Source organism: Saccostrea cucullata, unplaced genomic scaffold, assembly GCF_032062105.1.
Source record: "Saccostrea cucullata isolate Sc308-1 unplaced genomic scaffold, CSIRO_AGI_Scuc_v1 ctg1827, whole genome shotgun sequence".
In the NCBI taxonomy this organism is placed as follows: Eukaryota; Metazoa; Mollusca; class Bivalvia; order Ostreida; family Ostreidae; genus Saccostrea; species Saccostrea cuccullata.
The window spans coordinates 28,943-53,891 of NW_026937912.1; the positions used below are offsets into that span (position 1 = coordinate 28,943).

Below are 24,949 nucleotides of genomic sequence, written 5' to 3' on the forward strand. Positions count from 1 at the left end.
TTTTTCCTTAAAAAAAATTCAGTTATGATGCATTAATGCAATTTTTCTATGGCGCTTTTGAAACATGTAGGCCTACTTCCTTGTGGTAAAGCAGCAGGTTATACTATTCAATATTCGGGAAAATTGAATAAAAATAACACTTTTCAAAATTAAAATCGATCATGGAATATACAAAATATATAAACACGTGTGTAATTAAGAAATTAAGAAAAAATTACATTCTTTGAAAGCTTATGTGCAAATGATATTTTTTTTACTTCCTTTAATTATTAAATAATGCATAGTGTGAAAAAGCCTTTGTTGTCATTGCAAAACCCACAACTTCTTCCTAATTTTATATCATCCTGATTAGCATATTAGCTTCAATAATTTCTTATTTCTCTAATACTGAATTAATGTTTTGAATTTTAATTAATCATATTTTTTCATTTAAATAAAAAAGGACAAAAGCAAATGTAAAAACACACAATCCTCAAATTTCCTTATAAACAAATCTTTGCGATGATAAAACTAATTATCCAATAGATGCCATGTCGATTATTTTGAATATACGATATCATAACTCCTACCTATTTATTAGAAAAAAAATCCACTTGTTTTATTTTGCTCTTCAGATTGTTTTCAATTATTTCTTTTAACAAAAGTAATCAGGTAAGATGGATATCCCTGAGTGTCATTAAAAATGATGTACATCAGGGGATTTGGTAGAGGATATACCACAGAATCATATAAAATATGAGGCTGTCTTTTATCTTTGGCTGGCGGTACCCTCATTTTTTCTTCTCCAAGTGTAAACTCGCCTGTCAGGACCTTGCATAAATAAACTCTTTTGTGTCCATTGGGATCAGGCTTAGAATAGGTATCATGAGCTGAGTAATCAGCATTTACGGCAAAATAAACGCCATTGCCATGAAGAGCAGCTGGAAAATGTAATTAAAATAATCAATAAAACTATTTTGAATTTTACTTATTTCTGTCATTAAAGAAATTAGTAGTTATATTCAACAATCTTTCGTTAATAACAAAATAAAACATTGCAAATAGAGAAAGAAAAATTGTAACTGTAACACCTTTCGAGAGGGTACTAGTATCAAAAAGTTCGTGGACTAGCGCAATAAAATTAATACCGCATTAGCTACATCAATAAATTTTAAAATATATAGTAAGCATCATCTTTTCAATCTTAAGAATAAACTGCAAATCATAATTTTTTTTTAAATAAATAGGCAAATTAACAGTTTTTGTAAGCATTGGTATGCCAAGGCGGCGAAACCTCGAAAACGACGTTTTTTCGAACTTAGAAAAAAACTCTTTTGCTAAGAACAATTGACATCCTAAAATCCCGTTGACTCAGGTGGGTATTTGGACACTATTGTTCCACAAAAATAGGAAATTCTGCCTCATTTTGGAAGTTCTGTGAAATTTTATTGTAAAAGAGGTGGGGGGTTCCTTTTCCTTTTCCAAACTTTCTATACAATTTTGTCCCTGAAAAAACTGATTTAGACCTTGGAAATATTTCAACTGTCTACAGAAAAATAATATGTATCCAGGGTGCTTGTTTTTTTAATGCTAAAATAGATCCAAAGAGGAAAGGGATGCCCAGTTAATGTTGATTTGTAGTCAAGATGTGAAAAATCAATCACGTCAAAAATGACGTTGATCATATGTTGTAGCTATTGAACACCAGAAAGCAAAAAAAAAAATAATAAAAATAAAAAATAAAAAGCTGGTACAATCGAGCAAGGATCTCTCTCTATGTATAAATACATTTGCAATATTATACGCATTGGAACTTGCCGTTCATTTCCTTGTAAAGTCATATAAACAAGATGGATTTAAGCCCTTACTCAGCTCTAGGGAATATATTAGTATTCAAAATTAGTGCATGACGTAGAAAAAGCGGACATTTAAAAACAATGACGATAACGGACGTCATGAAACTAAACGACGAAGGCACCAGGTGATCATAAAAATGTCGTTTTAATTTGATGATAATTTGGCAAATAATAAATGTATCAAGCTAAGATTTTCAACATTTCTTTATTTTTTGTTTTATCTTCCTTATAAATTTTCAAAGCACTGCTTCTATATTACTTATTTTATAGCCTCAGTCCACTCACTTTTTGATAACCCCTCGTATAGAAAAGTGATTTTATTTAAATGCCATTACAATCTTTCTAAGAAATTACATAGAACTTTTTTGATCGTTGTGACAGTGTTAACACCTAAAACAAAAATTAGGGATTGATATTTATTTAATAGCATTCACTTAAATTGAAACAGGACTTAATTAACATTGCCCTGACTACATGACCTACTTTATCTTGAACTTTGAACAAAGTCAGATAAATGTATGATTGGTGGTATGTCGTTACATGTAAAACAAAGTTAATAGGCCGAGTAAAGAGAAACAAATTAATCACATTTTCAAACATGCTATTTGAACGCACTCGGACTTTTTAAAAAGCGACAGAGAGATAAAACCATATAAAATAACTTGGCAAATCCGAAGCTGTTTATACATACATGTATCACAATGTAAACGTGTGTCGAACCAGGTCTTTTTTTAGTATATATTTATTGATATCGAGGGCATTCAAGAAATCCTCATTGCTGATTCCTTGTCAAGAGTATCTTTGGGTGTTTTAATAAGCTTGTTATCATATATTTTTCTAAAGAAGGTCAGAGCAATGAATCTTGATAGATTTTATTTGAGGCTAAGACTTTCTGCAGGCAATATCATAGGAAATAATATTTTGATAAAATAAGATTTAGAAGAGTCAAGAAATTATTTACCATTAGCCCCACAGTAGCTCCTGTTGAATCCTAAGGCGTTGATGCTGTTGACTGCTCCTGGGGCAGTACCATGCCAAAGTTCTCTTTCGTTCTGTGTACTGGAGGGGTTCTGAGTATCTAACAACTTCTTTTTGGCCACATATTGCTGGTACAACATCTTGTTCTGTATTCTCTCCAACTGTATAAAACAAATTTTATAAATCTTGAATATTTCACAAAAATATCATTTCTGAGCTGTGAAATGCATCATCTACTGTTATTTTTATCACAATCAAACTATATATGAATACTGTCACCTACTTTAATGATGTCAGATTTTATTCCCTTTGACCTCAATTCCCTTTGAAATCTGTCGATAACATTTAGATACTCCAGTGATCCGTTGGGAACTGGAACAACCAAAAGATTTTCTGACTCCTTCATATTTGTCCATTCAGATGGTGGCTCAAAAGTAGAATCTGATTAGATGAACAGCGATAATTTAAGAATAATCATTATCTGTGCACCAATGAATTTTTTTATTAAACAATTTTTTTTAAAAATGTTTAAAATGAGATTCAGCTCAAATCAGCGTTCAGATACATTATGTGTCAGTGAAACATTGATCCTCGGTGATTATGTATATTATCATAATTCATATAACTAATCACTAGTAAAAAGGAATCTGATTGCTCGAGCCAGTCTCTTGGCCTTCGTTTTTTTTTTCCTTGCAACAAAAGAACGTATTTCACGATGGTGACGTCATAATGCATTGACTAATAGGGTTAGGACTGAATCAGATTTTTTATATCGTTGATTGATTATGTCGATTTAGAATAGTGTTCTCATGGGTGGGTTCGAATATTGCTGGTGTGTAAGTCACGAAGGATTTTTTCTGAAACACGGCTGAAGTGGTATTACTTAGAGCTGTTTCATATTGTTCTTATTAAATGTTCACTTTATTCATTTGATCTTTCTTTATATTTTCTGCATTGTGTTCGAATCATTATAATAAACAGTTAATTAGTGATAGGGTGGGAGACATGAAGAATACTTCCCCCCGTGGAAAGAACGGGCCCTCGAGAAATATGATTTTTATGAGCGAAGAAATCTTCATGTCTCCCTCACTATCATGTAATAAATGTACAGTATATTGTCCGTTGTTATCAATGCAATTGTATAGAGACTTCATCGAGGTTTATTGTGTCAGAAAATCAAAGTTAGAGTGTCTTTTTTTCATTTCATTTGTTGTAACTATCGAAAATTCAAAATACATTTCTTAATATTTCATTCAAAAATTGTCGTTGTTGGAAATTCTACATTGACAAGGAGTTCATCTTATGATTAAAATGAAATAAACGTGACAAAATATTAAAGGCTTGTGATACCATATGAATATAAAAACAGCATTTAAAGGATGTTCAATATCGGTGGTTTATAAAGGATTGTAAAACCTGGTCACTCATCAGGAAAATGTAGGTCAGATTTAGCATCCAAAGCAAGTCTGGAAGTTTCCATCCCTAGATGTATCATCCATGCAAGTTTGGTTTAGATACGGCTTATAGTAACTTGGGAATGGACTTGCTCCTAAAACTTTAACCTGGGACACCAATGCCAACGTCGGGGGTATAGCATAAGCTCATCTCGACTTCGACTAGAAAAAAGCATTTATACCTTTAATTTTGTCTCGTCTAGTCACAGTCACGACATCTCTAGGATCGTCGATCGGGTACTCCTCCATTTTGGAAAAATCGATGATGTATTGCGTCTTCTTCTCATCACGGAAACTGACACTTGGCTCCTTATTGCGATAAGCTTTTTCCACAAGGGAATTTATGTTCTTTGGGTATTCTTGGAGTTTGTTTTCGCCCAAATCATTTTCAACGTAATACCACGTCACGACATCTGATATATACTCAGCCTCAATTATATTCCGATCAACATTTCGCAGCAAATCCTTAACAATATTAGTAGCTTCTAATAAGGCTTCATTGGTTCCATGGAGAGTTACAATTCTTTTTTCTTTATTTATACAAACTTCCACATCAAACTCGTTCTTTAAGTTTTGTATAGCTTTAAACTGTCAAAAAAGTACTTCTTTAATTGAAGATAATTAAATAAGAAAATTAGAGGAACTGACTGTTATTAGCGCTGAACTCAAAAAATGATACCCCACCTCTCATATGATTATAGTAGCAATATCAGATTTTGTTTTGGGAAAACCGAAATATGTGTTTGATTAAAGAGTGGAATAACAGGTGCACAATGACATTACATGTACATGTATGTAAAGATCTATGAAAGTAACATTAATTTTTATTCAGTGGATAGCAGGAGTAGCGGATGAGATAAGTAAGTTGCAATGTTATAGAAAGAATCGCAAATTCCAGATTTTCTACGGGAAACCAAATAAGTGTTGGATTATAAAATAAAACAAGATGCCCACGGGCCTTATAGGTCACTTGAGTATCATGTAACAACTTTTCAGCAATTGTATTTGGTTCAATCCAAAATTCATACAATTCACAAATTTTGAAGGAGGCACCATTGCTTATCAAAGGACATATTTCAAAGCATTAATTTATTTTTAGTCAAAGTATCTCCCTGGTACCCCTGACCCAGCGGCCCTGAAATTATCTATTTTGAAAGAGGCCCCTTTCTTCATTATAAGGCCAGCATTTTTTTTATGTTCAGGTTTATTTATGAACATGAGAATAAAAGTTTTTTTAAATATGTGTTAGTTAAATGTGTAGACATTGTTCTAAAATTTACTTGATGCCTAAAATTATAATTCCTATCATAAAACAGACAGGGATGAATTGGGGAGTAGAGTGAACATTTTTTCAATTAAGTGTAAAATAATTTTTCTGGCTGATACAAATGATACTACATGCCTGTATATATTTGTATATTCTTGCCTTTTAATAGCTGATTTTTTTTTTTTATTTCTTCAGGTTATTGTTTATTTCTTTCTCAAATGGACTTAACTTCTCCCATAGTTTTATTCTTTACATCTGATGCATAAGCAACCCTTTTCCGAAGAATGATGCTTAGACTGTAAGCTATAACAGAGTCCTAAAAAATGTCGCTGGCAATATGCAATAGCTACCATGGGCAGTTTAAAACCTGGGGGAGGAAAATAATTTACAGACAGATACTTTTGAAACGAATACATAATTATCTCACCAGCGTGTCATTGTGCAACAAAGTAGTCAGCATTTTATTTGTCCTTTGAACGGGTGAAACGTTTTGAATGGCACTCGTATCGAAGAATTTTACACTAAACCAAGCTATCTTCTCAGACCATCTAGCTTTATTTACCCGCCGTTTCATTGTTTCATCAAAACCGGAAGTGCAAGTTCGTAAATTTGAAATCTCGATCTCGACCAAAATTTGTTTTTTTTTTCCTGAAAATTCAAAACCTTGAGCGGAGGGTGTGTAAAACTGAAAATAAAATAAATCCTGGCCTTAAATATGTAATTATATCATTAGTATATTAACCAGGAGCAAAGGATAAGATGTTCAAAGAATTCATGCATTTCACTATACAATCATTAGCCCCCCCCCCCCCCCTAAAACAAGAACCCCTGACACTGGGGCACAATTTTGGTAGAGGCACTCTTGCTCATCATAACTATGTACTTAGTTAGTTGATTTAATACCCAGGAGCAGAGAAGAAGATTTTCAAAGAAATCATGTATTTTCACTATATATAATCAATAGAGCCCCACCCTAACACCAGAACCCCTAACCCTGGGGCCATAAAATTCACAATTTTGGTAGAGGCACTCTTGCTCATCATAACTATGTACTTAGTTGGTTTATTTAATACCCAGGAGCAGAGAAGAAGATTTTCAAAGAAATAATGCATTTTCACTACCTACTTATTTAGCCCCGCCCTAGCACTAGAACCCCTGACCCCAGGGCCATGAATTTCACAATTTAGGTAGAAGACTCATTGCTGATTACAATCATGCAAACAGTTTGACTGCTTGATGTCCAGGAGTAAAGAAGAAGATTTTTAAAGATTGCATTAATTTTAGTGGTTTTGGCCCCCCCCCTAGGCCCCAGGGGGGCAAGGATCATGAAATTCACAATTTTTGTTCCCCTTTACCCATAGATGCTTTGTGCCAGTGGTTGCAGAGAAGAAGCTGAAAATGTTCAAATGTTAACGGACGACGCATGACGCACGACGACGGACGAAAACGGATAGCAATAGGTCCCTGAGTTTACTCAGGTGACCTAAAAAGGTGCAATGGCACTATGTAACAAAGATTCTGTAAAGGTCTCATAAATGCATTAATGCTATAAGAGAAGTTGCAGATAAGAGATTGGTACCCCAAAGCGTAACAGATGGAAGGGTGGATATCTCGATCACTATAAAGCCTCCAAACTTTTCAAGAGGGGAGTATAAGAAGCTGAAAAAAATATCAGAAGTCTCTAATGAGAGCTTACATGTATATTTTTTACTATGGTTTGAACATATGGATCAAAGGAAAAGATTTATGATATTATTCTCTATATTTATACTAAGCTTCGTTAGATACAAAATTCTACATGTAGAAATTTAAGAAATAAAATATGAAAAACCGATAATCAAGGTAAAAAAATCCATGATAAAATGAATTAAAGCAGGAGTTTTGGAAATTCAAATTTGAAATAGGGGGCAAAACCGTTTTGAAAATGAAACAAATTTCCAGAACTCCTCTTGCGTTTTACAAAATAGTTTAATTATCATTTGGAAGATAATCAGTGGTGTCCTGTAGATTTACAATAGGGTTTTGGGGATTTTTATTTTCATTCTGGGGGTGAAATGGGGTAAAAAAAACCGAATTCAGTTCCCAATTTATTTTTTTCTTATATTTTATGCACTGGCCTTATTATTCTTAGGAGTTTGTAGTGTGATGTAGATTGATTGATTGATTGGATATTGTTTAACGTCCCTCTTGAGAATTTTTCACTCATATGGAGACGTCACCGATGCCGGTGAAGGGCTTCAAATTTAGACCTATACTCGGCACTCAGGGCCATTGAGCAGTGAGGGTACTTTATCGTGCCAACGCTTACCGTGACACGGGACCTACGTTTTTAAGGTCATATTCGAAAGACCCGTGATTTTCTCTTCTAGTGCCGAGAGCTTGGCGAAGGAACAATCACTACCTTTGTTTACGTCTTAGGTATGACGTTGCGCCGCGATCGAGAATCGAACCCGGGCCTCCCGATCACGAAGCGAACGCTCTACCACTAGGCTACCGGTGTAATGTAGAAGTAAAGTATAGTTTTCGATTATTATAATTATTCATCGTCAGATAGTAAAATGGAAGTTCGTCGTTCGCGTGGCGCAGTGGTTATGAGGTCTGCTCTAGAGTCGCGAAGAAAGGAGTCAATCCTTACGTCGCGGGTTCGAATCCCACTTTGGGACGTGGAGACCGGTCCTTCGGAAGAGATAATCCGAGGTCCCGTTTCGCAGTAGTTGCTGGCACGAAAAAGATCCCTACCTGCTCAATGGCCCTGAGTACCTAGTATAATACAAAAAAAGAAGGCGTATAAGGCGTGGAAATCCCCCGCTTTTAGACAAATGTTTCTCAATTTTCAAAATTCACAGAAAAGTTATATTTTTCTAAGATCATATTTTCAGTCATCTTCAAAACATTTTATCATTTTATTTTACTTAAGGACTTATTATTTGATAATCTTTATTTCAAAGTTGACACTCAAGCATATTCAGTGGAAAATGGGTTAACTAGTACTATATCAACTGTACTTTGAACATGAATGAGTCAAGCCTCCATTCTTCGTCAACGCTTATATGATGGAAACATAAATGTGAAATCTATTTCTTTTGTCCAAAAATGGAATCTGAACCCATTCTATATAAAAATCGAAAATTTCTGAAAAAAATATACGCTTCAACAAACCCGTTCATAAAAATCACACTGACAGACGTCAGTATAATACATATACATCGTAGCGTATTGGTGAAAGCAGTCGGTCCTGGAACAAACCCTGCGCTATGGAGAGAGTTCGAACCATGCGTAAAGCTTTTTCTTTTTTGTTTTCACATATCTTAAAAACATGAGTGAGAAATAAATTATTAATAAAATATTAAAACAATGAAATACAGAATTGAATGTGTAAAAGATGATTTAAACATTATGAGTTTAAAAAATATAACTTAGAATTGAAAACAGTCTTTTCTCAAAGCGGGGGATTGACCTTGCCTTGTACGCCTCCATTCTTCACAGCTCTCCACCGGCAAGTGGTGGCGTTTCCATATGAGTAAGCTAATAATCTATCCCCATTAGCACCCATTTAAGATGGATTGCAGTTGTAGACTGATTATCTGTATGATTTACTAACCTGCTCTTGAGAAAGGTGAGAAATCACAGGATCCTCAATTTCTCTGCTTTTAAAGTCATCATTAACTAATTTCTCAAGTCTTTTTAGTCCAGCATCATGATTTTTCTCATCATCTGCGAAAACTATTATGGTAACTGATGATAGATCATCAGGCTTTGTGGTCAAAACTGGCTCCCACCGCCTGGCACTGTCACCCTTTACACCTGTAGATAAGATGATAAGAAAATTTGCCTTAGAGTAATTTAAATTGTGAATAAATAAGTGCAATCGCTGCTTCTCGGGCCTTTCCGACCTGCGGAAAAACGACCTCGAATGTTTATGGTAGCCGCCATTACAACCCTCCTTTTTCACGATCTTGGAAATAAATGCATGGAGACATTTTTTCTGTGGAATATGGAGTTTAAGTTTATTCAATGTAATGATATTACCTCGTAAAATATACCATAAAAAGGACTTCTTACTCAATCTATCCTATATTTGAATAAACAGGAAATACATAATTTTTAAAAAAAAAAAAAAAAACATCCAGTGATGTTAATACATTCGAGGTTGTTTTTCCGACCTCTGACGGAAAGACCCGAGATGATGCGATTGAAATAAGTGATTAATACTTAGAGGTAAGAAATATAGCTATTGTCTAGTAAACATTTAAATACGTAAGTCCGCGAGTACCTTTTAGTTATCTTATTACCTCTCTTTTGCAGGGGGGGGGGGGGGGGTCAAGAAAGCTTTTGATATAGCAAGATTTCTGGAGCACATGACATTCTTTACAGAAGGGACAATGGGATGACTTAAACAATTTTATGCCGAAAGTACGAAGCAAGGCCAATTTTTACTGCTCCATTTGTCTCCATCTAACAGACGTTTCCTATCTCCAATGCAAAATAGTTCCGCGAAGTAATAGGGATATCAAGCATTCATTATCATTGGACTTTATATTTTCTGGTTGGCAATTTTATACGAAGATTTATTTGCCTTTTCCATTCACAAATTACATGCATAAAAAGACACATGTGCGGTAGGATATTTGGAAATACGTTTTCTAATTCAAGTTCTAAATTCTTACCAGTCAGATATTTTTTAACTGCTTTCCATTTTCCTGTAAACCAACCCTTTGGTTTTGATCCTTGCGATTCAAAACACTTTCCGATCTCTTCAATGAACTGTGAAACTTGATTCTGATTGAAGATTATTATATGAACTTCGGAAAGATTCTTCACTTCAGATGACATTTTTTTCAATGCGTAGAATACGTCTTGCGCAAAGTCCTCAATTTTTCTCCCTTGCTTCCCTAAATAATATCAATAGCAAAGACATCACTCTTACCATTTCTATGAAACATTTTTTTATTAAAAAAAGTCTCAAAGGGTTAATGATGTGATCAAATTATACAAAGGTTGTTTTTATGTCTCGAAAGAAATTTTTAAATAAATTCAAAGATCAGTTATTATTTCCTATCTTTTTAAAGGTTTTTGCAATCTGTTCAAAGAATATTATTATACATTTACATTTGCAAATGTTTTCCTTTATATAACACTACTGAAAGCAATGCGTATCTATAACTGTATAAATACAGGTATGGGGTCAAGAGGTCATAGATGTGCACATTGATAAATGTTTGACGTAATTTCTCAGTGACGTCATAAAGGGTCGGCGCGCGTTCAACGGATTATACTCATGCCGTTGGGTTTGAAAAATAATGCATCTTCACACGTTAAAATCACAATCAGGCAAAGTTAAAATTTGAATAAGTCACAAATGTAAAATTAATATAAGTAATAAGGTATCATTTTAAAACATCTTTCGGACTATAAATACGGTTTGGTACGAGATTAAATTCATTAGGAAGTCAATTTAATCTCGTGACCAACCCAAAGGACAAGATAGGGTAAGACAAGTATTTGGCCCCCGATTTTGGTTGTCTTTCAGAATGATCCAACAAATTATCAATAAAAACCTGTTTTCACCCCTGCAACAAAATGAGTGTTGGTTTTAAGAATTAGAATATACAGGGGTCACAGTGAGGTCAGGAAATAGGTCAATTTTCGATATTTCTCATTTTTATGCAACATTTCATGAATTTTACAGCACATTTTCTTTCGGAAAACATAGAGCACACGCTTGCCTATCTACCAAATTTATATATTTTATACACTGATATCAGATGCAGTATATGTGTAAAAATCTCAGATAGGCAAGCCTGTGCTCTATGTTTTCCGAAGAGAAATGTATCCCAAATATGATGAAATTCCACCAGAATTGAGAAAATTCGGGAAAATGTCCTATTTCTGCACCCTCTAGTGGCTTCCATGTAAGCTTTGAATCAAAATTAGTGCTTGTCTTAAAGTAAGCATCATTTTAACTTCTTAACTACAAACTATTACAATTTTACCAGTGTTCTGATTTTTATATCAAATAAGGGGCCAGATTTGGCTCTTACCCTATCTCGTCCTTTATATCTCTATATGTGTTGCCTATCATATGTATTATTATTATTGTTGAAAACTTACATGGTAAACTGAATCTTGGTATGACTTAACTAGTGTAACTCTGTTACTATTTTTGGTATGAGTTAACTACATTTTACTCACTTCCTGTTTACCTGCTTGACCAGCCCCAGTGTGGCTATTATTTTTTGTGTAAATCACCATGCATCCTACATTTTGAGTGCCTAAATCCACTATGTAAGTCTTTTTATGTTATTTTTGAGCTATATTTTCACATTATTTGAATGTATTTTCTAAAGTTTCCCATGTAAATAAAGTTTTTTCTGAAAGGTCAAACATTCTCTAAAGTATGGAACGCCATTTTGGTCACATTATTTGTAATACCTTTTTGTGTTTAAATACAGTGTACTATCTCTGTTTTACAACTTTTAGTACATTATTTGTAAGCTTTTGTTCGTATTTTTTTTGGTAGTTTTTTACCATCATACATCATACGCATACGTTTGCTCACACTCACTCAGGCATACCTGTGCTGTATTTACATGACCCACACACCAGAGGATAATAAACTTGTTTTTCGTGTGACTTTGACTTCATGTGTTTACAATGCCTACTGCGAGTAGATTTGGTTAGCTATCTGCCTGTACCAGGCAGAATACGATAGTATATTGTAATGATGAAAGAAATATTCAGCGTAACCTGCATCCGAATCCATGATTTGAACTACATTCCACTATATATTTAGCATTTTTGGCCAACTTGTTCTTAAAAGATATTTTAATAACCTATCACACTTTTGCTTTTCCTTGATAATCTCATAGTGGACTTTTACGAGAAGCGCTGACTTTTACAGTTGACGAATTACTTTTACACTAGGAAAATGTACGGAGGCTCTTATACGATATAAATAATTAGCTCAACAATGAATTAAACGAAAATAGCGGCCTATTTCTAAGTACAGGCAACTTGTCCTTGAAGAAAACGACAACCACTCTACCCTCATCTTCCAGCTTTCACATTTAAGCGTCCCTAACAACATTACCAATATTTTCTTGTCATTATCAATTCTGTACTTCCATACATGACACAGGTTTAAATGTCCAAGTAAACTGTCAACTGTAAAAGTCAGTGCTACTCGTAAAAGTCCATAAGGCGCTTGGTCCACTATTTTACTGTAGATCTGTAGAATTCTATATCAGGAGGCGCCTTGCACCATCATTGGGTAAAATATAACAATTTGCTTCTTGAAAAGGAGTTGAAAAAGTGAAAGTGACGTTCAGATAGACGGAAAGACAATGATAGCAGATAAACTTACTTTTCATACGAGTGCACTGAACAGGTAACCCAACTTACTGAGCTATCACCGCTATACATATTAAGACGATTTTAAAAGGTCAAAGAAGCATCATATTTACACATTTATACATTTGGATTTTTGGGAGGAAAGTTTATTTTTCGTAGTCTCTGGGTCTTCTATCCTTTTTTTGAAAAATAGTGTATTAATTCGTTTCTTTGAATTAAAAAACACACAAAGAACGTTTCAAAATCATGGAGAGAAGACCCAGAGATAAAAAAATTAAGAGAAAATTGTCTTTAAATGTACCATTTTGTACCAAATGTCTGATCTGGCCAATTTTCAAGTTATTTATTTTTTTTTTTTTAGCAAATCAAAACTCAATTTCAGGAAAGTATTTTTCTTTCCTGTTGCACAGGAACCCGATAAATAAAAAAGATGTTAAAATTTCATGTGACATGTCGATAAAATTTTCACTTTTCAATTACGCCCAGATCCCTGCTGAATGCCAATCAAAACCGTCCTCCATCTTTAATCATTATTGTATATCTTTATACTTTATATGGAGCTCTTTTTCTAAAGGAGATAAAAATAGTATAAAAATGGCCACGACCCACAGGCAGTTGGTTCTAGAATAAATTTTTTAACCCACAGTATAATAATAACACAAGGTATCTAACTCCAAATTACACGGAGTACCCCCTCCCTTAGAATCGCGCTTATTTACACTTTCAGAGAATTCGAAAAGGCAGTGGCAAACTATACCTGTGTCTTCTACGATAATATAGCTACACTACCATATAAATGGCTAGTTTGTCTTTGTTTTTTTAATCTCCGTAAACTGCGTCAAAACTCTACTCGCCGAGTAGAAACGTCGAACTAAACCATCAATCGCATTATCTCGGGTCTTTCCTTAAGAAGTCGGAAAAACGACCTCGAATGTATTAACATCACCGGATGTTAAAATTTTATACATTTCCTGTTTAATCAAATATTGGAAAGACGAAGTTAGAAAACCCTTCAATAGTATATATTAGGTAATATCATTACAATGAATGAAGTTAAACGCCATATTCCACAGATAAAAGGTCCCCATGCATTTTATTCAAAGATCGTGAAAAGGGACGGTTGTCATGGCGTCTACCATATACATTCGAGGTCGTTTTTCCGCTAGTCGGAAAGGCCCGAGAAGTTGCGATTGACTAAACCATAAAACGGTGTGTGCTAATCTCGGTCAAAGAGAAAAATTAAAGAATGCGTGGGTTTAAAAATTCAATTCCATATTTCAAATATTGTATTAAAAATATAAAATTTCATAGTGTCATATTTTCCAAAAAACACTACGATGTTTTTTTTCGATGTAATTTTAGAAACAGACTTTTAGCCAATCAAATTCCAGGTATAATTCTTTGCCCGAGCTTCGAACATACCAAACTATGGTTAAGTTTCACTTTCCACTCGGCGAGCAGAGTTTTGACGCTGATTACAGAGATAACAAAAATTTCAAAGTACTGAAAGTACTCATAGGAGTTGTACAATTAAATCTTTGATCATCGGGAGGATAAGTGAGTGAACAGTAAGAACAGATAACTGTTTAAGATTTTTTGTGTTGCAACAATCTTGAGAAAGACATTCAGAGACATTGAATAGCAAAACAATACATGGGCCATAATGCTGGCCTGCCAGCATTAGTCCTTTTTTATACCCCCTGCTTGAAAAGCGGGAGGGTATTTATTAATCGGGATGTCCGTTCATCTGTTTGTTAAGCTTTAGGTATACATGTACCCATCTCTTATCCGCTACTCCTCTTACACCACTGAATGAAATTTTCAAAGAATCTTTATTTCATATTGTCGTTGTGCACCTTCTGTTACTTTTTCATCTTACACATATTTTGGGTTTCCCGTTGCAAAACATGGACACTGCCATTATATTCATATTACAGGCGGTTGATCATTTATATTATTTGCTGCTTACAGTACCTCTTGTCCATCTTTAAAATTGTAATATATCCTTTAACCATGTATTATGAAATTTTAAGTAACACAGGAATAATAACGTTGATGGTAAAATGTGGACTTTTACATAGCATCCTTTTAAGAGTTAGCAAGTTTGTTATATAAAACTTCTCTGTGAATATAATTGTATATCAATTACACGAACATTATACATGGAGTACGTCAGAACTTAAATGTCTTAAATATTGTGAAGAAAAGAAAACAATACAAAGTTAGAAACATATACAAACATAAAAAGAGTTGTATATGTGAGACTTTGTGTGCAACATGTCTAACATGTAAAAGAGGTTTCCTTTTATTTAAAAAAAATATACTTCACTTTGTTGTTTTAATCGCGATTCTATGAAAACACGCTTTTTTGAGTCTGTTTTTGGTTTTAACATTTATAACAGAGTATTAAATTTATCGCTTTTTGGTAGGTGATACTGCTGACTTAGGAATAAATACGCATGTTTTCTAAAGTTTTTATGCAATATTGAATTCATTTAAACCAAGAAAATTTTCAAGAAAAATTTGAATAAATTCTGTGCGCTGGTAAAAAAAAAATAATTGCTAAAATCCAAAATCTGGGACCGTCGGCTCTCGGGAAGCCTAGATTTCTCACTTGCCGTAAGTTTGTAGAGTTGTCTTTCGCATCTCTTTCAGTGTTTATAGATGACGCTACTCTAAGAATGAGGTTCTTTATAATTCAGTTTTACTTTGAACGAAATCTAATATTCAAAATAAAATTACTTGATCATATTACATTTACTTACATTTTGATAAGAATTAGATCAATTCAGGAGAAAATGACATGAACTATTTGTGGCGGATGTTTATGCATATTTTCTGTTCAATATCATTGGAGTAATTTGGTCGATATAGTAGCTTTGCTTTCGGCTCTTTATATAATCAACACAAATTAATGCGCATGTCGATTGCGTGATGAACATGGGAGATGGAACATAGTTCAACTTCAACATTTGCCAATTTTTTTTCCTTACATAACAATGCTAAAAAAATGACATTCAATTTTCGATGACATGCAGTCGGTCACATGATCAGACTTTCTTGCGTATGAAAAGCAAACTGCACGTGCAATTTGGAAAGTTCCAACTGTGACGTCACATAACGTCGCAGGAACGTTACGTTCTATTTCAAAATATAAGTCTAAATAATGCCTTCATTTGTTTGTAAAATGAATGAAAACGTAAAATATGAATATAAGAAATAAAATATCATTTTTTAGAGTTGCATTGGGGTATGACACGAAGTCGGTACGTGATCAAATTTGATCAAGTGACCGACTTCATGTCATACCCCAATGCAACTCTAAAAATGATATCTTTTTCTTAAATAAAAACAAGCATGTCAGATATGGTTGTGTAGATAAATCATCGTAGAAGACATATAGGTAAACAGTTTACCGGAATGGGGGTACTCGGTGTAAAGGTTAGATACCTTGCGTTATTATTATACTATGGGTAAAAAAATAATACAGAAAAAAGTGCCTGTGCCACGAACACCAAGCTTCTCTAAAAATCTGTAATAAATATACTTCTGAATAAACATTATATAACGACATGTTTTCTTGTTTTCATGGTGTAAAGCCGCCTTCTAATTACATAAAAACTTTAATGCTATTACAATAAACTTAAATAAATACATATATGTTTTTAAAAGCTTAACCGGTTCTTAGGGCTGGGAAGGCAAGAGTTTTCAGGGCCATTTTATCCGCCTTTTCAAACACACTCATGATCATTCTTCTGTAATTTTGTTCGGTAGCATTAACATGGATAATGAATTTCGATGGCAGATTTGAGTTATCTCCGTGGGTAGTTACAGCGATACCATATTGCTTCATGTTTTTTTCTAATAAAATAACAAGATAAGAAATCATGAGCAAAATTGTTTTAATTATCAATAAATGTTAACGAGGGAGTAGTCCCAAATGAGTAGATCTAATTTTTTGCGGATCTGATTTCATTACAATTTTCTGAAGAAATATTTTTCGAATTTGCAGTTAGTAAACCTTTTAAATTTAAAGTGAAACATTTATGTCTTATACATCAAATACAGAAGTTTTCTTACTTTGACTTTCTATCTGTCTTATATATATATATATATATATATATATATATATATATATATATATATATATATATATATATATATATATATATATATATATATATATATATATATATATATATATATATATATAGCGCTATGGAATAAAATGTGATCATCTTTTCCAAACTCTGGATTATTTTTCTATATATATATATATATATATATATATATATATATATATATATATATATATATATATATATATATATATATATATATATATATATATATATATATATATATATAGCCTATATATATATATAGATAGAAATATATAGCCTATATATATATATATAGATAGAAATATATATATATATATATATACTCTTCAAAAAAAGAAACGCATCGTAAAATTTTAGTGACAAATTGAACATAAGGATTATTTAGTAAAATGATGCATTGATAAAACAGAAATGTGGTAAGCAACAGGAATACTATCTAAATGTCATAATTACTCAACAATTCTAAAATTATAGTCAATTTAAGACCATTAAAGATCAATTTCTTGTATGCCCCCCGCAGACACAAATGATAGCCACAAACGGCATCTAATGGAAGCAAATGTGTGTAATAAAAACTGTATAGGAATACTTTCCCACTCCAAATGTAGAACTTTAGTCAGGTGTTGCAGAGTCTGGGGATGCGATTGTCTTTGGCAAATCATTTTAATCCATTTTGTCCAATGCTGCTTAATTTGGATTAAATCTACCGATTTAGATGACTGTGACTGAAACAGGTTGTTGTTTCTTTGCAAGAATAGGTGTGTCAAACGAGCCATATATGGCTGTGTATTGTGAGATTGCAATAGGGCTCTAGGATGCTGCAAATTTGAATGGGTATGTGTAGGTAGAACATGGTTAGAGTACCTTTTTTCATCAAAGTCCATTGAATTCGAACCAAATCAATCTTACTTTCTTATAATACCGTTTTCCATATCATTACACTACCACCACCAACTTTTTTAACGTCCTGGAGGAGTTATCTGTCTAACATTCATTACAAAGCATTAGCACTCTTAAACTTATAAGAGGCTTTCAGATAAACATTCTGGACTAGTAGGTTAACGAAAATGTTCAGCAGTGATGCTGTGGTCATACTCTATTGATCTGAGATCTTTGAAGTCGATATTTGGGGTGTTGTGGGGTCGAAGCAATGGCATGAATAATCCTCTTGCAATAATTCGTAGTCAACTGAAAACGGTCTTATAAGATGATCTGTGCAGTTCAGGGATAGCTTATGCTTTAGATGACGTCCTTGCATTACATTCATGCAATTAACGTAATCATCGGAAGTGATGCTGTGCTGCTGATGTCACGCGTAGTCTACCATATTTTTTGCGAACATTAGGTGTTCGATGTGAATGGTTTATGTTTTATAGGTTAGATATGGTCTGTGTGTAACATGAAAACCTCTTGCAATTATAGAATGCGGCACCCCTGCTTCCAGTCGCCCATTTTCCTTTTTCTGCCACACAATATTCAGATGCAGCAATTTTAGGAAGCGTCATTTTTCAGATAAAACCAGATTCAAAATATCGAGAACCCCCGCTTTTGATAGCCCCTTTGTACCTGAAGGAATTTTATCGGAATTCAATAAATGAAAATTGAGATCAAAATTTTGGGGGAAATTTTGCAAAATCAGGTCTTTTTGTCTGTGAGACTTCTAGAATAGCTGTAAAGTTAAAAATTGCATTAATAAATCATGTATTTCACTCGAAGACATCGTATCCATACAAAAATAAAAGATTTGACAAAACTATCATACATTTTCAGGGCATTGTTCCTACTATGCGTTTCTTTTTTTGAAAAGTATATATATTTATTTAAGGAATGTTTTTTAGTTTTGGGTGAGTTATTGGAGTGTGAATCACACAGACTTGTCACGTAGGCATATTTCACGAAGCGCGCTGGCGCTTCATGAAAAATATGCTTACGTGCAAGTCTGTGTGATTCACACACCAATAATTCACACTAAACTGAAAAACATTCCTTATATTTATATTTTACATGTTTGGAAGTAACTGAATTATGCTAAATATTTGAATTTCTCGCTGCCCTATATCGTTGCATTTTTACTAACGTCGCTGCAGCCTCATTGTGACGTAACGTTTCTCCGTGTATATTTCTACGCGTGAGTATACACGAAAATGGTTTACAAATCAATTTCACAGTTGGCTTACTAGAAAAACACAGCGAATGTATATATATATATATATATATATATATATATATATATATATATATATATATATATATATATATATATATATATATATATATAGATAGATAGATAGAAATATATATATATACCAGGCTAAAATAAACTCAACCGGTTTCATTTACAATCTTCAGGAGTTTGACAATACAATGCTTAGTTACACAAAATCACTTCTCGTATTGTGACGTCATAAAGCGCCAATACTTGTCGCGCTTAAGGTCAAGATCTAGTGAATAACTTGAGACTAATTTTTTGGTGCTAGATCCATTATGACGTCATAATCAATTTCAACTTTCTTTTTCCGTACTTTTCGGCTTCAGCAGAATTATGTAGAAAATAGGGTATTTTCATGTCATTCAATTTGAAATCATATGAAAAGTAAACCGGATACCTGTATCAAATTTGATATTGATTTAAAGATGAGGCCATGAACATACTAATGACCGTTTTCTGAGAGACTGTATGCAATCTGGATACATTTCCTTTGCCGAACACGAAAAAAACTCCCATGTTCATGACTAGTTTTCTTAATTTTTAATTGGGAATGACAGTTTAAAATACAGATTTTCATCTTGTTTACCTACAAATTATGCCCCGAAACACCTTATTTGGTGTTTACCAAGCTAAAGTTGTAAAGCATCAATAAAGGAATTTATTTTTCAAGTTTCATAAATCTGTAGGCACCTTTCATTTACTAGATCTTGACCTTAAGCAAAGTTCATTATGACGACATGATAATACGTAAGTAAGTTCTTACGGGAAATTATATTTTTCATACAAATAGTATAGTTATATTATGCGGATAAAAGTACATTTCTTAAATGAAATATAATTATGTTGCATTTAAAACAGGTTTATGTCTGTTTGCAAAATGTTTTTCTTTAGTTTCACGTTCTTTTTCTGTAGTATCCTTTCGGAATTTGTAGAAAGGAAAGACAGTACAGTTTGGGGGTTTATTTTTGGCACAGTTTCTGATGTGTTCTCTTACGGTGGTACACTGGTATTTTGGTTCCCTAATTTGTTGTGTGTGTGTAACGGTCATTATGTGTCTCAGGGTGTCTCCTGTCTGGCCGATATAATTTTCACCACAACCGGCGCAGGTTATTACATAAATATGATTAGAGCTGGTGCATGACATTGATGTTTTAATTGTAAATTCGCTTCCAGTTTTAAATTGAAATTTGGATCCCTCTGTCAGGTATGGGCAAGTACTGCATCTTGGCTTGTTGAATCTATTGATGATTGCTGGTTCATTGTTGTTTGTATAAAAGGATGCTTTTGTAAGGATGGATTTGAGAGACAGACTTTGTCGTTTACTCTTAATGATTTGTGAAGTTTCTAATATTTTTTTCATGTCTGGATCGTCCTCTAAAATGGGCAGAATGTTCCTTTTACACTTTTGCATTTGCCGAAAATTATTACATCCAAACCGAAAAGCTCCTCAGCTTTTTAGAAAAGTTGACACAGATCCTCTTGCTTCAAACTATTTATTAATTTTCAATTTTTATAACATATTTGAATTCAACAATGTTTATGTCTTAACATTCAACAAAAAAACTGTTCAAAAAACTACAAAGCGACAGGCGTTGGCACGATAAAGATCCCTCACAGGTAAATGGTCCTGAGTGCTAAGTAAATGTCAAAATTTGAAGCCCTTCACCGGCATATGGTGAGTTTTCCATATGAGTGAAAAATTCTCGAGAGGGACATTATACAATCAATCAATCCTGTGGAGATATGTAATGTTACCACAAGGACCGTTACAGTTTCACCATTAGCAGTTTTGTGTGAACTTCAGCCTGTCCAGATCTTAAACACCATGGTGTCTGAGACTACCATAAGCCCTGATTTACAGAACATCTATGACAAGATTAAGATGTCATCATCAGTAACTACAGAAGAACAGCATCATTGTAAACAACTGATCTCAAAATTTTCAGACATCTTTTCCACCATCTCAACAGACATTGGAACAACAAATAAGGTGAAACATCAGATCGACCTGTATGATACACCACCATTCAAGCAGAAATATAGAGGGATTCCATCAGCCATGATAGAAAAGGTCAGAATATATACAAGAGTTATTAGCAAACAGGAGTGATTCTTCTATCACACTTTCACCCCGTGGGGATCCGGGTTAGAATATGTCCTCAGTACCCCTGGCTTGTCGTAAAAGGCGACTAAATGGGCGGTCCTTCGGATGAGACCGTATAAACCGAGGCCCCGTGTCACAGCAGGTGTGGCACGATAAAGATCCCTCCCTGCTCAAAGGCCTTGAGTGTCGAGCATAGGCCTAAATTTGCAGCCCTCCATATCAGTGAAATATTCTGGAGCGGGACGTAAAACAGTGTACAATCAATCAATCAATCTATCACACTTTCCTTTTTCATTCAATGTAGTGCTTGTTAAAAACAGGATGGGACATTAAGGCTGCGCATCGATTATCGCCAACTAAATTTCAGAACCATCAAGGATAACTAAGCACTCCCACGTATCGATGAAATCTTAGACTCCTTATCAGTCAACAAATACTTCACAGTATTATAAATGAAATCAGGCTTCCATCCGATACAGATAGAAGAATCCCATAAAGAAAGAAGGACTTTTACAGAGTTTAATATGATAAGTTTTGGACTTGCCAATGTACCAGCGACGTACCAACGACTTCAAAAAGAGTGCTTAGGAGATCTGTACTTGAAGATATGCTTCATTTATCTTGACGACCTGATTATATTTTCAAGAACTTTTGAGGAGCATTTAGATAGACTCAGCCAGGTGTTCACCAGAATAAGACAATATGGATTAAAGCTCTCACACCTAAATGTGCATTCCTAATGGATAAAGTCAAATACATCGGCCACATAGTTTCAGAAGATGTTTAGGCAGACCCAGACCCAGACAAGATCGAGAAAGTGAGAAATTGGCTAACACTGAAGAACCCAGAGGATGTAAGATCTTTCTTAGGCTTCGTAGGATATTACAGGATGTTTATTAAGAATGTTTCTAAAATTGTCCGCCCCTTATAGATGTCATGGCTATTGGCAAGAAGAGTTGCAGCCCCAGTACCAAGAAGCTTTCCAAGTGGAAATGGGATCAAGAACAGGAGACGGCATTTTTTGCTTTGAAGGACAAACTTACATTTCTACCTGTCCTGGGTTAACCAGACTTTATCAAGCCATTCGAGCTCCACAAGGATGCATGCGGTACAGAGTTTGATGCCTTTCTCTACCAGAACCAAGATGGATATGACCGGGTAATTGCCTACGCCAGCCGAAGTTTAACCAAATCTGAGCGGAACTACCCAACACATTAATTAGAGTTTCTAGTTTTGCAGTGGGCCGTAACTGAAAAGTCTTCGGACTATCTCATGGGCAATACCTTCGAAGTGTTCACAGACAATAGCTCTTTGACGCATGTCCTGACTACGGCCAAGCTTGATGCTACTGGTCATTGCTGGATAGCAGCACTATCAGCCTATAATTTCACCTGACAACCTACGAGCTTCATTGTTAAGTATATCTACAACTCAGTCCTTAGAGCTTGTATGTATGAAATTATTGACCCTTGAACCATCTAAAGGTGGAGTTCAGAATATACTGATAATAACTGATCATTTTACCAAGTTTGCAGTAGCTGTCCCAACCAAAACAACCAAAACCCAAACAGCGAGGACCACAGCTGACGCTCTGCTTAATCATTCCATCATCCCTTATGGACTTCCGCGACAGATTCATTCGGACCAAGGCACATTTTTTCTAGCAAATTAATTCAGGAGTCATGTTATACTACAGGTTTTTCAAAATTTCGAACTACCCCTTACCATCCTATGGGTAATGGAATCACCGAAAGATTTAATTGTACCTTAATATTAATGCTTGGGACCCTTCAACCTGAACTCAAGTCCACCTGGAAAGCCTACATAGGTCCACTGATCCATGCACATACAACGCCACCAGACATGAAACTCGACTTAAAGACAAGGGGAGGTACACTGAGTACTGGAGATAAAGTATTATTTAAAGTGGTTACCTACGATGGAAAGCACAAGATTGTTGACTGATGGGAGGATCACCCCTATGTAATCATAGACCAACCCAGCACCAGTCTCTAGGGTTAGAAAAGAGGATGGGAAAGCCAGATGTAAGACCTTGCATATGAATTTGCTTCTACCCATTGGAACCAAGGTCCCTCCTCCAGTACCAGCACCAAAGAAGAGCATGAAGCAGAAGGATTCACATCGTAAGCCGTCTTTCCACCTATGTCGAAGGATGACGACGATGATGATGAAGAATCTGAGTACTATTTTATATCAGGTACCGGTACATGTACCACCAAGACTCCAAAGGACCAGAGTATGGAGGACGCTCCAGTGTCCATTAGTAATTCTACTAATGAGGAAGACGAAGGTCAGGAGTCAGAGTCAGTTACAATAGATGTGCTCAACGAACTTGTTTCTGAGGATGACCCAACAGATGATCCTACTGCTGAAGAGACCGAGGAAATTCAGTCTAAGGGAGCAGCAGCAGAGGAGGATCATTGTGATGAGGAGACAGGATCAGATGATAACACAATAGCGCTCGCTCCGTGATCGGGAGTTCGTATCTCGGCCGCGACTGACCTAGTCGTTAAAATAGGTAGCAACTGTTCCTTCGCCATGCACTCGACACTTTAAAGTGAAAGCTGCGGGTCGTTCAGATGAGACCTTTAAAACCGAGGCCCCGTGTCAGCGGCAGGCGTTGGCACGATTATGATCCCTCACTGGTCAATGGCCCTGAGTGCCGAGTAAAGGTCAAAATTTGAAGCCCTTCACTGGAATACGGTGACGTCTCCATGAGTTTAAAATTTTCGAGGGGGACGCAGTACAGTTAAGGTGGAGTTAAGGTGCGCAGTGGAAATATCGACTAAATTTTGTATTTAAAAATGTATTCGTAATCGGGATGGCGATTATTTCTAGTACATTATTTATATCGGATAATTGTAATTATGATTAATAACTACATATCGAGGAAGATTATATTTTACATTTAGACAAGTCACGTAATGCGGGAGTCACGCGATTTTAGCACATTGACTTGATAGTACATATAAATATCACTATTGCAAGGGCATAACCGAGTTAAATTTCCAAGTTTGGTATATACATATTTCAATACGCATTGTAGTTTCTAAAAAGTGCTGCGATCCTGCCTCAGTTCTGAAATTTCATTGTTAAAATTATACTTGTATGACCGAATGCTATATATTTCGCTGGTTAGCGGCATGAAATATTGATATGTTTTTTAGATTTCCTCAGCATCGCAGCACTTTTCAGATACCTTAATAGTTCTATAGTTGAAATTTAAAAGCTTACTTTATCAATAGAGTGTATGCCCTTGCACTCGTTCGATTTATTAAGACCCCGTACATAACCCTCCTATGTACTTGCATAAAAATATACGGCAGTGTCTATTAAATACGTAATGTACAGAAAATATATTAATAAAATAGTGAAGAGGACATTAAATTCAAGTTTTTGGCCCACAGAATATCTGTAAACTATATTTTATTTAATTAGAGAATACATATTTTGTTGAGAAAATAAAACTTGATCTGTCTCTCGCTGCATACAAACTACGTCACATTGTAAGAAATGACGTCATATTGACAAGTGTATTACAATCAGTGACTTGTTTATAACTTGCTATGTGGGATTTAACTAACGACAAAACAACTCGCTGTAAGTT

At 34.6% G+C, this 24,949-nt stretch overlaps 1 protein-coding gene across 1 annotated transcript in view; it reads right to left on the reverse strand.

The window, feature by feature from the left end:
- Positions 1-593: 593 nt before the first annotated feature.
- LOC134249059 (protein mono-ADP-ribosyltransferase PARP14-like) overlaps positions 594-24,949 on the reverse strand; it is a 31,266-nt gene continuing 6,910 nt past the window's right edge. The window contains 7 exon segments of the mRNA XM_062731416.1: positions 594-920; positions 2,797-2,974; positions 3,097-3,254; positions 4,450-4,855; positions 9,136-9,338; positions 10,202-10,426; positions 16,563-16,745. Of these exon segments, the coding sequence (XP_062587400.1) occupies positions 622-920; positions 2,797-2,974; positions 3,097-3,254; positions 4,450-4,855; positions 9,136-9,338; positions 10,202-10,426; positions 16,563-16,745 (1,652 nt within the window). The 3' untranslated portion in view covers positions 594-621.